Source organism: Toxoplasma gondii, chromosome VIIa, assembly GCF_000006565.2.
Source record: "Toxoplasma gondii ME49 chromosome VIIa, whole genome shotgun sequence".
Taxonomy (NCBI): Eukaryota; Apicomplexa; class Conoidasida; order Eucoccidiorida; family Sarcocystidae; genus Toxoplasma; species Toxoplasma gondii.
Genome location: NC_031474.1, coordinates 3,567,178 through 3,582,234, shown reverse-complemented (window position 1 = coordinate 3,582,234; position 15,057 = coordinate 3,567,178). Strand labels below are relative to the sequence as shown.

Below are 15,057 nucleotides of genomic sequence, written 5' to 3'. Positions count from 1 at the left end.
CGCTGGTACTCAGTCTGTCCTCTAAGGATAAGATCTGCTGCGTTTTTTTTATCACCGTACCGACTGAGACTGGTGACTCTCGGGATTTGAGCACAGAGGACTCTTTCTTGAGATATAAACTGCGATTTGTGGTAATTTTTGGCACAAGGACATTTCCGCGCCGCTCCAATTGTTTCCACCGGTGTCTGTGTGCTAATAACGCAGACAACACACACTAGCAGACACGTGCACCTGCATTATGGTGGAAATCACAGAATCATGGTATTCTAAACCCTCCGCTAAAATGTGTAATATGAAGAGGCGAAAGGTTGAGATGAATTCTGCGGGTCGTTAGAAACACACTGAATCTAACGACTGATACAACTGTGGTCGCATGACCGCCTTGCTCTGAGAAAGGTCTAAGTCTCACCGAAAAGTGCAGCATGAAGTTCTACTACCAAAATGGCGTTCGTTACCGGTGTTCCCGTTCCAGTCTCCTCTGCAGAACAAAATGTTCTACTACAGTTAATGTATTTCCTAATGCATTCCAAAATACGCATCTTTTGTCGCGCGTCTATGGTTTGGGGTTGACCCTCGTCGCGTGCACGTCTCCGGCAGATGCCAGATGTAGAAAAAACCAAGATAAATGTGTCAAGGTCAAGTTTTAGATCAGGGAGTGTGTCTAGCGTTTCCAAGAATTCATATTACTTCTGTAGCAGGTAGATACGTTGTACGAGCCTTGGTGCGTGGCATCGCCTTGCTCAATGCGTGATCGTTTTGGAGGCATACTTTGACTACACCGCTTATGTTAGAACGAGAGACCCTACCGTCAGTGTTTAGAACTGCCTTTGCCGTTGATGTATCTCTACCTTCGTTGATCAGAAATCGGGGAGAGTAACCGTCACCCTTTTCGGCGAATCGCAGTGTGACAACCTCAACAGCATGGTCGGGAGGCTTTTGCCATTCTTGAATCAAACTTCCCTGTCTCCCATATCGAAGCAACTCGCGCGTATGTTATAGCTGCATCACTTGCGCGGAATAGATCCGCCTTTTGGCTAGACACTTTCGGTTCTCTTCAACTGCAAGGACAGCCATGTCTGACATTCAATCCAATTCCATTGAAGGTTGACGTTTTCCAGCAGTCTTAAGGCGTCGTGTTCAAGATTCATGTTTCGCTGCTTTTTAAAAAGGGCACCAATAGGGAAAGACGTTGCTTTCACTTGTTTGGCTGTTACTTTGTACCCGTTCTCAGTTGTTTCGTTGTGTTTCGCAACGGGAGTTTCAGTCAACTGAATTGGGCTTTTTCTGCTCCCTCTTTCTTGACTATTTTTCCTTTGCTGCAGGTTCACAGTTGTCTAGATCACTGCTCGACGGTAACATTGACTTCCTTGCCTCCTAGTATCCTGCGCATTCACTGCCTCTTTAGTCAAAAACCGATTAATCGCATGGTATCACGACAACGCGCTTATTCGGGTGGCCGAAACGAGTTGTGGTATCCATTTTAGCTGCATTGTTACTCGTCCTGACAAACGAAAATGTGGCGTCAGGCATTTTCACGCTCAGCTGCCGTTCGCGAGACATGTCAGCACAGAATCCTTCAGCGAGCGAAACCGGCCGGTGTTATGGCTGCTTTTCCTCCTTTTTCTTCACCGTCTCAAGCAGATATTGGCAGTGTGAGTAGAGCTGTGTCTTCCCCTCCGGGGGAACACACCAGGTGCCCGCCTCCCCAGGTGTCGGGGTGCAGCCTGCCTGCGTTGGGGAGTCGCAGAGAACCTTGTGTCGCGAGTCGTGTGCCAAAACATGTCAGATCCACGTCTGAAGGACTCTCACATTTCACGAGTTCTTCAACATCCGCCATCGTGCCCGACATATCCCTTGAGCGGAGGGCTGCGTTTGTCCCAAAACCGGGATATGTCCTCCTTTCGCCGGTGACGCACAAGTACATCGAGGCAGAACTGATTTCCGGCGGGCAGTTCGCCGTGATTACGATCAACAGACCGGACGCAAAGAACGCGTTAAATCGAGAGGTTCTCGACGAGTTGGAAGCGTGCTTAAATCTCGTAGATGCCCATGCGGAAAAAGAGCCAGAGTTCCACGCGCTGCTCATCCGGTCTGCAGTACCCGGAGTGTTCTGTGGCGGTGCAGACTTGAAGGAAAGGGCGGGGATGTCATTCGAATCCAGCAAAGAATTTGTCGATCGCTTACGGTAAGTGAAGGAGAGATGATGTCTCTTTCTGCGAAGAAGGCTGATGTTTGTATGAAGCAAGATGGAAGATGCAGAGGGATGCCGTGTTGATATCCAAGTGCACACTTGATAGACCACCGGTTTGGCAATGTGTGTAGCCGCGTATCGATTTGAAGTTTCCATTTCCCATTAAGATATTTCTTGGAAGCGTGATTGTCTCCGCTACGAAGGTGCGAACCGACACGCACTATAGTGAACCTGAACGTTCCTATTTGTCCGCGTTGCCCGCTGGTCGCTGATTAGGTAAATGCTTGCAGGAGAGTGTACACGAAGAAGCACGATGACGTTGGTACTTACGTGTCGTGTTGAACGATGAAATCCGCAGCAGTTGTTTTCTCGACCTCATCTATTGCAGAGAAATCTCATTTCCAATCGTATCTTAGCAACATTTTCCTTGACTCTTCCCCATCATTTTCCGGTTCAGTTTCTCAACACCGGCAAATTAGGCGCCTCAGTTAAGTCTCTTCTTCCGGCAATACGTTTGCGTGCAGAGCAATCATTTCTGTCCGTTGATACCCTCACGTTCTCTTGTTTTCTCCCTATTTTACCGTTTCGTCAGGTCTTGTTTCGAGCATCTTTCTGAAGTGCCTTACCCAACTATAGCGTGTTTGCACGGCTCCGTCATGGGAGGCGGTCTCGAACTCGCGCTCGCGGCAGACTTTCGCGTTGCTTCTGTTCGTCCACCGCCGTCGACCCTTCCCCCCCGAGATTTGTTTGCCCCGCTTCCGGGTGCCTTCCACGGTCCATCAAAAGACGTAGGCCAAAAGCCTTCGCAATCTGCGTCGGTCAAATCGCGTTTCGCTCGACAGCAAGGCAACAAGAAGGGCGCTCTTCTTACCAGGTCGGCTCTCGATCAGGTTCCGCAGCCGTCGTCCTCCGACTCACGTGTGAGTCGACAGGAAACCCCTGACTCCCTGGGTTCCGCAGATGGGAGTTCGCTGGGAATTTGCGACGAGCCCACAACTGCAACCGGCGCTTGTAAGGGCGAGTTGAAAGAAAGCGCGAGACAAAGGGCATCGCTAGCTACACAGTCTTGTTCCTGGTGTTCCTCCCTCGAGTTGTGCCTCCCGGAAGTGTCACTCGGCACGATGCCTGGCGCCGGAGGCACGCAGAGGCTGTGGCGTGTCGTGGGTCCGCAAAAAGCTAAGCTGCTGCTTTTGACCGGTGGGAACGTTGGCCCGAAACAGGCAGTCAAGTGGGGGTTGATCGACGTTATGGCAGGCCACAACGAAGACGAAGTGTGCAAGATATGGCGGTTTACACCAGGACTCAGGCGCCACAAAGCCGACCGCGGGGAGCAAAGCCGGGGAGGAAACGAAAGGGAAGAGAAACAAGTGGCACAGCGAATCGTGCTCGATGCAAGAAGAAATCGCTTCGAAAGCAGGCAGGCGCGAGCCGCGGAACAGCAGGAAAAAACGAGGAACATGCCCGGGGAAGGCTGCGTTGCCAGTGGAGACGGTTCACAGAGAGGCACAGAAGTGAGGAAGGATGGAAGTGCGAGTTTGCCGAAGAAATCCACGTTTGAAACGGCAATCCCTGACAACGAGTGGGAAAGCGAAGACGCCTTTCGCGTCGGAATACGCCTCGCGTGCCGCCTCGCGTCCCTGGCTCCTCTGTCAGTCAGAGCCACTAAAAAGTCGGCGAACTCTGCGGTCGGCGTCAGCATCAAAGAGGGGCTTAAACTGGAGGGAAAAGTGTATGACAGCGTGCTCTCCAGCGAGGATCGGGACGAAGGACTAAGAGCATTCAAGGAACGACGCAAGCCCAAGTACAAGGGAAAGTAAAGCAAATCAGGTACGCAGCGTAGGTGAAACGCTGCTTTGCGAGCGACAGTCAAACGAATGTCGCTGTCTCTCCCAAGGTTTCGTTCTTTTCAGCCTCATTCATTCTTGGTGTCTTTCCAGCAACTGTTGCCACCAAGAGTTCCATAAACACACTTACATACACGCGCACTCTGTAGATGTGCCCATTCGCATGTTTCAACATGCTTGCTTGTCCGGGACCGCGGGGAGTCCAGGGGCCTCTTGAGTGCTTCGAACCGCTGGCGTGAACCGGAAGTCCACAAAAAGTCAGTAGGCTTGTCTTGCACCACATACCAGACACTGTGGTATATTCATTATTCACTTCCTCTCACCGAATCTAGGCAACAAAGCGTTCTAGGCACCTTACTCGTGCACTAACCAGGCGCGTGCACATAACCACACGTACGAACCCTCAGCTCGCCGCTGCCGCCGATGGCTCTGGACATAAGTCGCTATGATCGCTGTTATTATAGCGTTCCTTAGGCTCCGTACACATGAAAACGTCATTCGATGTGTACGATGGTTCTTGAAATATCTGGAGCAACTCGAATTACGAAGTTCTCCGTGGCATCGTCGGAGGCTCGACAGACGCCTGGATGTGTGCCTGTCAAACTTCCGTTCGGTGGCAGCCAAAGAAGCCTCTTTGTTCTCGGGAGTTCACCTCATGTTTGAAGTCCTGTTTCCCTTTTCTTGTGAAGAACGAATGTATGGTGGAGCAAGAAGTTCTCTTACGCTCCTTGAAAGAGAGCAGGCGGTCGGCAAAACACCGTAGGAATGTGTGACCGGTTACGTTTCGTCAATTCTTCCTTGCTCAAGTAAACTGAAACATTAAGCACTAGAAATAAGTCCTAACACTTTATGTTTCTCCGTGTTCAAAGCGCACACAGTGGGGAGGTTTTCAAAGGGTTTCACTTTCCTGTTGAGCGCCACCTTCTGTGGACATACCCTCCAACTTTGGAAAGGCCTTCAGCGACGGGACATCCGTTTCCAGAAAAGAGAAACAAGTGTTTTTCTGCCGGACCGAGCATGGGATGTGACCCAGCTATAGAGAGACACGGGCAGGCAAGCCTACATAAACCCCACCAGCGAATGCTGCCTCACACGAAGCAAGGAACTAGGAAAGACGTTCTTACATGAGGAAGTGAACGTACACATGCGAACTGCTTGATTCTACGCGTCCTGCTTCTCCACGTATTTCTCAACTGTCGACACGTCACGTTGTTCTAAAGCATCTGTCTGCACCGCTGCGCGGAACCCAAGAGGAAACGAAACCTCTCCCTCTCGCCTAAATCCCCCTCGCCTTCGCTCCGACGTCTCACTCTGTTCATGTCTATTCGAAAACGTTACAGCAAGCGACGTGGCTGCATCCCGAGCACGGCTGCATTCTTCAGCGACTAGACACCGGCACCTGAAGACGAAGATATGCATATCCACATATCCACCCGCGCCGACACTAGAAATCGATACTTAGATATCTCTCTATATGCTTGTGAGCGTCGACGCGTCGGTCTCGACGCATGAGCTGAGGCGGAGAAAAACGAAAGTTTCGAAAACATCGAGTGTGCTTTCTGCGCCGTGGTTTCGCTGGCCGGTCTACACAAGGGATAGAATAACGCCACTTAGTGCATCGAGAGCCGAGTTCGTGGACCCCTCAGATGCTTCGCCGTTCTTCGTCTTGTCAGTCTCCTGCAGTTCGTGCAACGCGCGACGCGCCAAAAGTCTCTCAGCTAGGGAGAGGCCCCAAAGTGTCACCTTGAGTCGCAGGAGAATCCACCATCTCTGCAAAACGCCCAGACCAGGCATTCGAAAAAGCACCACAGACCGCAAGAGAAACAAAAGGAACACAGTGAAAACCCACAACAACCGGGCGAAGACGATACAAATGCGAGGGCGCAAAACAACAGCAATGTTCCAAGACTGAGCTGGTAAACTTGACGGAAAGACAGACGCAGCCACGGCTCAGAAAAACTCAACACGAAAGTCCCCACAGCGCGCCTTCGCAGTGGCGTTGCATGACCGAGATTTCGGATCAAACAACCATGCATATCCGGCTACCGCACACGAACGATGTTTCAAGCCTGGCTAGTACCTCATTCGTTTCCTTGACTCTTTTTTATAGAGTCACAAGGTTAGTGTCGACCCCCTGCCAGATGCGAGCGCAGGCGCCAAGAACATACAAATCGTAGCTAGACCGTTAAGTGCGAATTTCTTAGTGAACGTAAACTTTTGTTTGGTCTCTGTGCACAGCGTCTGGTCGCTTGCTTTGCATAGGCGCGTTTCCTACTGCTCTAACAGCTTCAGCAGCAGCTCGAGATGGAGAAAAGCAATTCAGAGACGACGCAGACAAATCCTCACCCTGAAGAAAGACATCTTCGAACTGCTAGCGAGCATGCACTCGGTGGCGACGACCAGCGAACCGTGCGCGACAGGCAGGAGCGCGAGGCGCTCATCGAGCCCCAGTTTCTTCTGGATCGCTCTCAACTGAAAAACAAAGAAGTGACCAATTGGAAGCAAGAACGAAAGAGAAAGTGTCTTGCACGCAGACAGGTGAAGGCATGCCCGAGCAAACAGGAGGGCGGAGCGAACAAAACAGGCGCTTTTGTGCATGCATCTTCTACTCTCTGCATGCGTGATGAGATACAAATGAAAAGAACCGCATGTGCTGGCCTGCCCAACGCGAAAGACGCCAGACGGTGCCAAAACACCCCCACACTCACAACATCCAGTAAATATATACATATACATACACGCGGATAACTAGTATTGCACCGATATATATATATATATATATATATATATATATATATATGTAATTTTACCGGAGAGGAGGCCCAGTAGGAGTATTGAGATCGTTATAGCTCTGTGATCAGACAGGCGCTGCGCGTGCACCGGCAGATAAAAAAACATTGGATTCTGAAACTATGGCAACGACCTTGTTTAGAGTAGATCCTTATCAGCATGGGCAACGCGATGATAAAAACGCTTCGTTCTTCACCCGGTGGAAGAGACACCCTTGCGCAGCTGCTCTTGGCCAGGGTGATCCCAGTCCAGGAACCGTTCCAAGTTGCGTTTCGACGTTGGCTGTCGCTTCGGTTTCTTCGTTTCTCTCCTTTTTGCCTTTCTGTCCGCGTGCTGCGCTTCGCCATTGAAAGCAACTGCTCACCAGATCGTTTGTTTTTATGACAAGAACGAACTCGCGAGGAACAGACTGGAGAACCTCCGTGATGCGCGTGAAAAACTCCGGAAAACTGCCGCGAAGTTGCTTGTCTTCCCTGAAACAAAGGGCAGGAGGCAGACACCCGACAGACGGCCGCATGCAGTCCAACTTTTCTGCAGAGTCAGCCATATATATATATATATATATATATATATACGCATATGTACCTTTCTCTCTATGTAACTGTTTACAAGTTGCAACGTTTCCTAGGCTCATACAGAGACACGTGAAACCAGCTCCATGGTTCTGTATATACACACAAAACAATGAACAGACCATGTATCTTGTGCTTTTTAATGGCGGATTCGTGGACATGTTTGCACACACCGAGGCGCATAGACTCGTGACTTGGCAGCTGATGCGAGTCAACAGAAACGCTTGTGGCTTTACGCGCATCGGCCTCTTTACATCCGTGCATTTATATATTTGTATCGAATGCTTATACGTACATATATATATATATATATATATATATATATATACGTGCACAAGGAAGAACGCACAGCTACCTGGGGAGAAAGAGAAACAGAAAGTGACAAGTTGGAAAGATGGGGTAGAAGGAAGCCGAGAAGAGGGACACAGAGGGCCCGCGAGGAGCTCGGGATGCACTTACTCGACAGACTTCCGAGAGCGGCAGATGCCGCCTTTCAGACTGAGAGCAAAGGCGAGCACGAGGCGAAAAGGGAGGTTGAGGAGAGAAAAAGTCGAAGAAATGCAAACAAAGTCGAAAACCGAATCACAGCAGAGTTCCACATGATTTTCTCCATTTGCACAGAGGTCCACAGATTCCTGCAGCGAGGCGTTGCGGAAGAAACGTTGGCACATGAGAATCAATGACTGCCGTGTCTGATCTGAGCTCCAAACGCCTGTTCACACGTATTCCTTTTAGTCTCTTTTCGCGTCCGCATTTATTTGTTTGCCTGCATGCACACATGCGCCTGGCGTTACCCCACCTGCCCTCAAACGCTTCCGTGACGAGCGTGTGAAGAAGCCTCGGCAACTTCTTCGCCGCTGACAGCCAACAAGGTCGGCCTGTCTCTATACGACGGTGTGTCTCCTGAGGTTTTTACAAAGCCTCCAGATAAACGATAACTAGGCAGATGCATGCAGCTAAAACAATGACTAGGCAAAGGCATGCAGAACAGATTAGGTCTAAGCACGTGCATGCATACAAAATCCGGTCTCGACAGGTGCATGCATCAATGCAGACTTTTTAATGCATCAACACACATCCGTGCAAATACTTTCATATCTGTTTGTAAAGGTCGATCTCCCGAATGCCCCTGTGTGTGTGTGTCTACACGAATGTCTATTTGTATCCGGATGAACATCGACATCTGCGTTTATCCGAACGGAGAGGCTCGTTTTGCGGGGGGCGCGATGAACCTTGGCACATCTTTTCCTTGTTTCTACCTCGCTTCAGAGCGCAGAGTGAGCATAATTTGCAGAAGCCCCGCCAACTGTTCGACGCCGAAGAATCGACAGCAAACGTCTGTCTCGCGGCGATCGCCTCGCAAGACTCCCAGCCAGAGCCGCGCGTAGTGCTCGCGGAACTCCTTGCTCAATTCGCAGTAAAGTCCGTTGTCCAGCACAAAGAGCGTGAGCGCTTTACGCCGTCTCTTCCCCGAGTTCGCCGAACCTCCCAGACCCCAAGTTGACCTGGAAGAAGACGAAGCCGAGGAACCGGAAGAAGAAGGAGAACAAGAAAGAGAAGAGGAAGAACAAGGAAGTGAAGACGAGGAACCGGAAGAAGGAGGAGAAGGAGAAGAGGAAGAACAGGAAGGAGAACAAGACGAAGAGGAAGAACTGGAAAGAGAAGAAGAAAGAGAACAAGAGGAGAGAGAAGACAGCATGTTCTCTTTTCTCTCGTGCCTGTTCTCTCGTCTCCCCTGCTCGTGTGCCTCTCCATGGTCGGACTCCAAGTGAACTAAAATGTTGCCAGGGTGAGGATCAGCATGCACAAAGCCCTCTCGAAAAATAAGAACCTCAAACAGATGATTGAGTGCATGCGACACTGCCAGCGGATGAATGCCTGCACACCCACAGGACCCCACACGCAAGTCCAGAGGAATGTCGAAACGAAAACCACAACGCTACTGCAACTGAACGCAGACAAAAGAATAAATGTATACACATATATAAACATACGTTCGCTCTCACGCTGGATGAACATATATATATATATATATATGTATATATCGTGCATAGAAACATATACATTTTTATGTATGTCTCATTTGTTTCCCTGAGTAGACATAGACCTCTCTAAAAAATGTGCAGATACACGTTTGTGCAGATGCGTGAAAGGAGTTGAGGTGCTTTGAGTTGTCTGGCGTCGCCGAGTTGCGTTTCTGATTCAGACTTTTGCAGCCTTACGTTGTTTTCTGAGTCCTTCCAAATCATCCACAGCGACGCCGGGAGCTCTTTCCATGACGAGGACTCTGGAGGTGGAGAGATGCCGGTAGACTGCCGGCACTCGCAGTTGAATTTCATAATCTTGAACGCGGTCCTCGATCTTCCGAAAACCTGAACACTGCATGCGTCTCCCTTCCTCAGCGGCAGACTCTGCAAAAACGCCGGCTGCCTCGTCTTGGTTCCTTCCGCCTTCGTGCCCTTTCTTCGTTTCCTCGCACTCGCCGTCTGCCTGAGAGAGGACGGTGGAATCCGAGACGTCTACGGCGCTTTCTTGCTGAGTGTGAGCGACGCGCGGAGAGTCCGCCTCTGCCTCTGAGATCCCGGAAGCAGCGCGTCTTCCCTGGAAGCGTGACTGCGCATTCTGAGCGCGGACATCGCCTCGGTCTCGGGAGGAAGACGGAGAAGGAGACGCAGAGAGAGAAGACGAGAGAGGAGTGAGCAAACATGAGCGAGAAGTCGAGGGAGAAGAAGACGGAGAAGAAGAGGGAGAAGAAGAAGAGGGAGGAGAAGAAGCAGATGTGCTCGCCGAGCGCCAGCGGCTGCAGAAGGAGGCGAGCAGACTGAAGAGGTGGATCGGAGCTACGACGGCGTCGTAGGCACTCGAGGAGGGGAGAGAAAACGACAGGGGCTGTTGTTTGTCGAGGAGAGCTCGGAGTCTCTCTGCATTCGCAGCCTCATGCAGAAAGTCAATTTCTTGCGGGAGGTTCTTCTCCAGCAACTCCGAAAGCCACCGCAACCTGCGCAGGCGAGGCAGCAAGCAGAGAAGTACACAGCGACATACGAAATACGCCGCGCATACGCCGCGAAGAGGCGAGGAAGTGCATACCCGGGGCGAGGAGAACCGAGGAAGAGAAGAAGGAAAAGGAGCAAGGAAAAGACGCGGCAAAGGAAGGAAGAGAGAGGCGGAAGCAAATCGTGTAGGCATTTACCATCCGCCACTACGAAGGACGGCCCGTGAGTGTGTCGTCGCGACAAACTTTTTCTAAGAATCCTGCGCGGCTGCTGCGCTTTCCACGACCCTCACGATGCGAGCTTCACGTAGAGTCGTATTCCGCCTGTAGAAGCGAGACGCGTTCTCTTGGCTGGTCTCATGACTCGCATCTGCGTTTCGTCCGCAAAGCAGGCGAGAAGCGGTCGCCCCCCTCCCCCCTGATGAGGCCGCCGACCCTCGTTGAGCCACAGTGAATTTCATGAGATTTGACCAGCTTGTATCAAACTGTTGGTTTTTCAAATGTACACCTAACGTCACCTTTGGACAGTCTCTCCACCACATGCACCTCAGGAGGTATCGGATGTTGAACAGTGTGTTGAAGAGTCTGCCTCCAGGAGCAGACTGGAAACGAGGAAGTTGCACGGAAGACTGAAGCACTCTACTTTTAGCTGTGCAGCGTTTCTTCCAGATCCACGTTGACGAGTCTTCAGGAAAGCGGAACAAGCCTCCCCTGGAGACATGAGGACGAGTCCAGTACGTCTGATCAGCCTCTTCTCGGGACTTGCACTCTTTCCCCGACGCCGTTTTCAGTCTTTCGGGAGTTTTCAGCTCGGCGCCTTGATGGCTTCCTCCGGCTTCCGTCTTCGTTCTCCCGCCATGTTCGCCGCCGCGCCAGACTTACTTGACTTCGGGGAAGACGCGCTCAGCGACTTCTTCGAGTCTCTTCACCACCTGCGCGTCTGCGCGCGCGAGCTCTGCGACCTCCCGGTGCTGGACCTTCACAGCCACCGGAGAGCCGTCGCGCAGCCGCGCGAAGTGTACTTGCGCGAGAGAAGCTGAAAAGGAAACGAGGAGCAACGCGAGCAACGAGGATTCGCAGCAGCTGGAGGCGAAGGAGCAGCGGGGAACGCGGAACAAGCGCGGGATGGACGGGGACAGAGAGAGCCGAGAACAAGAGAGAAAAGAAAACCAAAAAGAGAGAAGAAGAAGAGGGAGAAAGAGGAAGGCATGTTGAGAGGGTCGAGGACACAGCGCGGAAAGCAGAGGCAGCGGAGGGACAGAGGTAGGAAAGAGAGGCCAAGCAGAGAAGCAGGAGGGAGAGGAACAGAGGTTTTCAGAGAGAAAGAATGACTCGCACGTACGCCGAAACGACAGCTGGTCCAGAGAGACTTGAGGGAATGTATGTCGCGTTCTTTACTCTCGCGACCGAGTGAAGGACAACGGAAGCTCGAAAAGACAGGAAGGACGCTTGCGCGATTCCTTCGGAGAGTAGTTAAGGCGATCGTTTGAGGACAAGTCGAAGCAGAGGAAAACGTTGTGTAAACGCAAAAGGAAGGCGGAGTCAATAGCGGAAAGTCTCTGTCTCCCCGCACTCGGACGCGCAGCTGTCACCTCGTCTCCCTGCTAGTTAAAAAGGTTGAAGAAGCGTTCCGATCTCAAGCATTCTGTCTACCGGATGGAGTTGTCTTGTGCGCTTCCCCTTCCTCGTGTACAGCGCATCACGCGCAGCGGCGCGCCGCGTATATCGAGCAGCGACTCTTTGCAGAGAAGCTGAGAGAAGCTAAGAGAAGCTGTGAGAAGCTGAGAGACGCTGAGAGAAGCTGTGAGAAGCTGAGAGAAGCTGAGAGAAGCTGTGAGAAGCTGAGAGAAGCTGAGAGAAGCTGTAAAGAAGTGGACAAGATCGGTCGGACGCCACGCACCTGCGCCGACCGGCTGCGGGTCGAATTCCTCGAAGACTTCGGCGAGGTCCTCCACCCCCAAGTCCTTTTGCAGAACGCTGTAGACGTCTTCGAGCGAAGAAGCCGGAGCCTCGGACTGAACGTCAAGAGGGAGAAGCAGACGCAGAGAGAAAAGCAGCAAGTAGATCGGCAGAAACCTGGAGAGCTCGGCGGCACGGCCGGCGAGCCGTCCAGCGACGGGTGCATGCAGTGAGAAGTGCGAACGAAGGACTCGCGAGAAGCTCCAGCGGAAAAGAAGAAAGAGAGTTGTCCTTGCCGCAAACGCGTCATTCCTCGAGAAAACGCGGCGCGAAGAGTTGGCCAACTCGTTTAGATCTGCCGAAGGCATTTGTGTTTTCTTCGTTTCTCAGGGAAGAAGGAAAGGAAACGCAAAGAGGCGTTTTTCTGCGCCCCATCTCACACGGAGAGTCCTGCAGGCGTGGAAGGAACTCCACGCGATAGTGGAGAAGGCAGGCTTCTTCCAAGTTAAAGATCTGCTCTGCGTTTTTCGCTAGAAGCGAACTTTGTGCAGAGAAACAGAGTCGCGTCCAGTCGGCAGAAGGCAGGAAAAACGTTCACCTCGATGTGTAAACGCCTCTCGGAAAACCGCGAGTTCCCCCAGTTTCACAGCTTCGTTTCCTTCTTAGCTGAGACCTTCACGCTCGGTGTCTCGCCTGTCTCTCTGTCGTCCATCGAGACCTTTTGAAGCTGGCCGAGGTCTCTGCATCTTTTTCGCTGAGAGAGCGCATACGGCGGATTCGAGCGAACGAGCGCCTGAGCCTCGACCAGACAGGCCGGCACCAACTACTGCTCTTCTGGAAGTGAGAACGCCGAGAATAAATCATTCGCAGTGCTTCAGAGGAACAGAGACACGCTGGCCAGTTGCCGACCTGCGCGACTGCGCGGGGGTGATGGCCTGCGGCAACCGACGGAAGCGAGGGAAGAAGTTGGAACGCGCCAACGCAGAGCAAGGAGAAACAGGGGGAGGAAACGAGCAAGAACGCATGGAAGGAGACGCACCTGGAGAACAGAGAGAGTCTCCGTGTACGCGGGAGGGAGGAGGTAAACCATGGCGGCTGCATGCTGGCCGAGTTTGATGTAGACGCCTCTGTTTGCCTCGGCGAGCTTCAACAGTCTCTGTGCCGATCGCGCGTGAGAGCCAGACATGTCCGTATTTCCTGCGAAAAAAGACAAGAAAAAGAAAGTGAAGACAAGAAAAAGAAAGTGAAGACAATGGACGCGAGTGACATCGGAGCGCGGACGATGCGAGAACAGGCCGTGCCACTGAGAGACGCACCAGTCTATCCTGCCTCCCGCTTCTCCCCATTTGTCGCGTCCTTCGACTCTTCCCCCCTTGGCCGTCTCGTCGACCTTTCTCCACCTTCCTCGCGTCTCCATTTCCTCTTCCTCTGCTGCTGCTTCTCGATCCTGTTCTTTTCTCTTGTGGCTCCCCCCATCCTCTCCTGCTCGCGACACAGCGGACAGACGGCCGCAGACAGAGAGGCATCTTCTTCTGACAGCAGGCCTCGGCTCCACCGCAGACAGACAGACACAGTCACACACGCGAGCAGGAGAGAGCGAAACCGAGCAAGAGAGGTCGGGAGGTCCGGAACGACAGCAGGAAGACGGCAAGAAGATGCGCATGCACCTCTGAAAGTCACGAGGGACATGGACCGTTGAGCATCTTCTCTTTTTGCTGCCGGTTGGCATTGTCTTGTCTGTCGGCATCCTCGGATTTCTGCCTCTTTCTCTTGCCAGTAGCAGTCGAGTTTTTCTTTCTTTCGGTGGGTTTCACGGAAGAACACGAGGCTTCGAGCGATCTGAGGATCAGAGGGGGGAACTGCGAGAATGGCCGCAAGCTCTGAGGAAGACAAGCGAAGCTTTGGGGCCGAGGCCATTGAGACGCATCTTCTCCGCTTTCTACAAAGGAGGAAACACAGCTTCAGACGGATGGGTACGCGGCTCCAAAAACAAATCCAGTCAGACGCCTCTTCGCTTGTCGCGACAGCTTCCTTACCGCATAGCTTGTAGTCGACGCAGATGCAGGCAACACACCAGGCTGCTCGCGCGCAGCGAAGGAGGGGAACTTGACGAGCCTCGGCAGGAAAAGCAAGACAGAACGCGAAAAGGCTGGCTCCCGACAGAGCTCCCAACCAGAAAAGAGTCTTGACACAGCGTCGCAGAGGAAAAGCTGGGGCCGACAGACGAGATAGAGCAGCCGGGGAGCCGCACGAAGAAGAAGCTGAGAAAGCAGCTGAGGAAGAGAAGAAGCGAAAGGACGTGAGACGCGAAAAGGGGGAAGAGCGACGCAGGTCTGCGTGAGCGACAGGAAGAGGAGAAAAAAAAGATCGGCTGGTTGAACTGGAAGGCGACGCGGCAGAAGGAGCGAAACGAACAGACGAGACATCTGAAAGACGACTCTGCATCTGCATCTGCTGCAGTCCTCTCCTCCTCAGAAAGAAGAGAACTTGGACTCCCCGGTGCGTCGCCATTCTGCCGTCTACGCTTCTTGTGCTTCCCCTCTCCTTGCTGTTCTTCTCTGCTGTTCTCCTTCTTCTCTGCTGTTCTCCTTCTTCTCTGCTGTTCTCCTTCTTCTCTGCTGTTCTCCTTCTTCTCTGCTGCTCTCCTTCTTCTCTGCTGCGCTCCCTCTTTTCTTCTCTCCGCAGCTAACGCATGCGGCCGGCGTCGGGAGCTTCGGGTGGGGAGGCGCCGGCAGAGAAGAGGAGGAAGCAGAGAGACGCACACAGACA

The 15,057-nt window shown here is 52.4% G+C and overlaps 2 protein-coding genes across 2 annotated transcripts; one reads left to right on the top strand and one right to left on the bottom strand.

The window, feature by feature from the left end:
• Positions 1-1,601: 1,601 nt before the first annotated feature.
• TGME49_202140 (enoyl-CoA hydratase/isomerase family protein) lies at positions 1,602-4,008 on the top strand (the record flags this gene model as incomplete). Its single annotated transcript, XM_002367459.1, has 2 exons — positions 1,602-2,185; positions 2,784-4,008. The coding sequence occupies 2 exons, from the start codon at positions 1,602-1,604 to the stop codon at positions 4,006-4,008; spliced, it is 1,809 nt and encodes a 602-aa protein (XP_002367500.1).
• An 882-nt stretch (positions 4,009-4,890) lies between these two features.
• Positions 4,891-15,050, bottom strand: TGME49_202160 (ABC1 family protein). The gene is made up of 10 exons (XM_018779191.1): positions 14,325-15,050; positions 13,328-13,485; positions 12,290-12,404; positions 11,272-11,425; positions 9,620-10,395; positions 8,657-9,275; positions 7,857-7,895; positions 7,190-7,298; positions 6,382-6,507; positions 4,891-5,805 (listed from the first exon to the last, which is right to left on the bottom strand). Exons 1-10 carry the CDS (start codon positions 14,797-14,799, stop codon positions 5,620-5,622), a joined length of 2,757 nt encoding a protein of 918 aa, XP_018637417.1. The 5' UTR covers positions 14,800-15,050; the 3' UTR covers positions 4,891-5,619.
• Positions 15,051-15,057: the final 7 nt, after the last annotated feature.

Excerpts from the sequence above, each read along its gene's own strand:
- TGME49_202160 (XM_018779191.1), bottom strand. The coding sequence starts at position 14,799 with ATGGCGACGCACCGGGGAGTCCAAGTTCTCTTCTTTCTGAGGAGGAGA. Across the intron at positions 12,405-13,327 it reads AGACTCTCTCTGTTCTCCAG|TCCGAGGCTCCGGCTTCTTC; the intron begins GTGCGTCTCCTT and ends CTTGACGTTCAG. Across the intron at positions 10,396-11,271 it reads CGCGTCTTCCCCGAAGTCAA|GTTGCGGTGGCTTTCGGAGT; the intron begins GTAAGTCTGGCG and ends TCGCCTGCGCAG.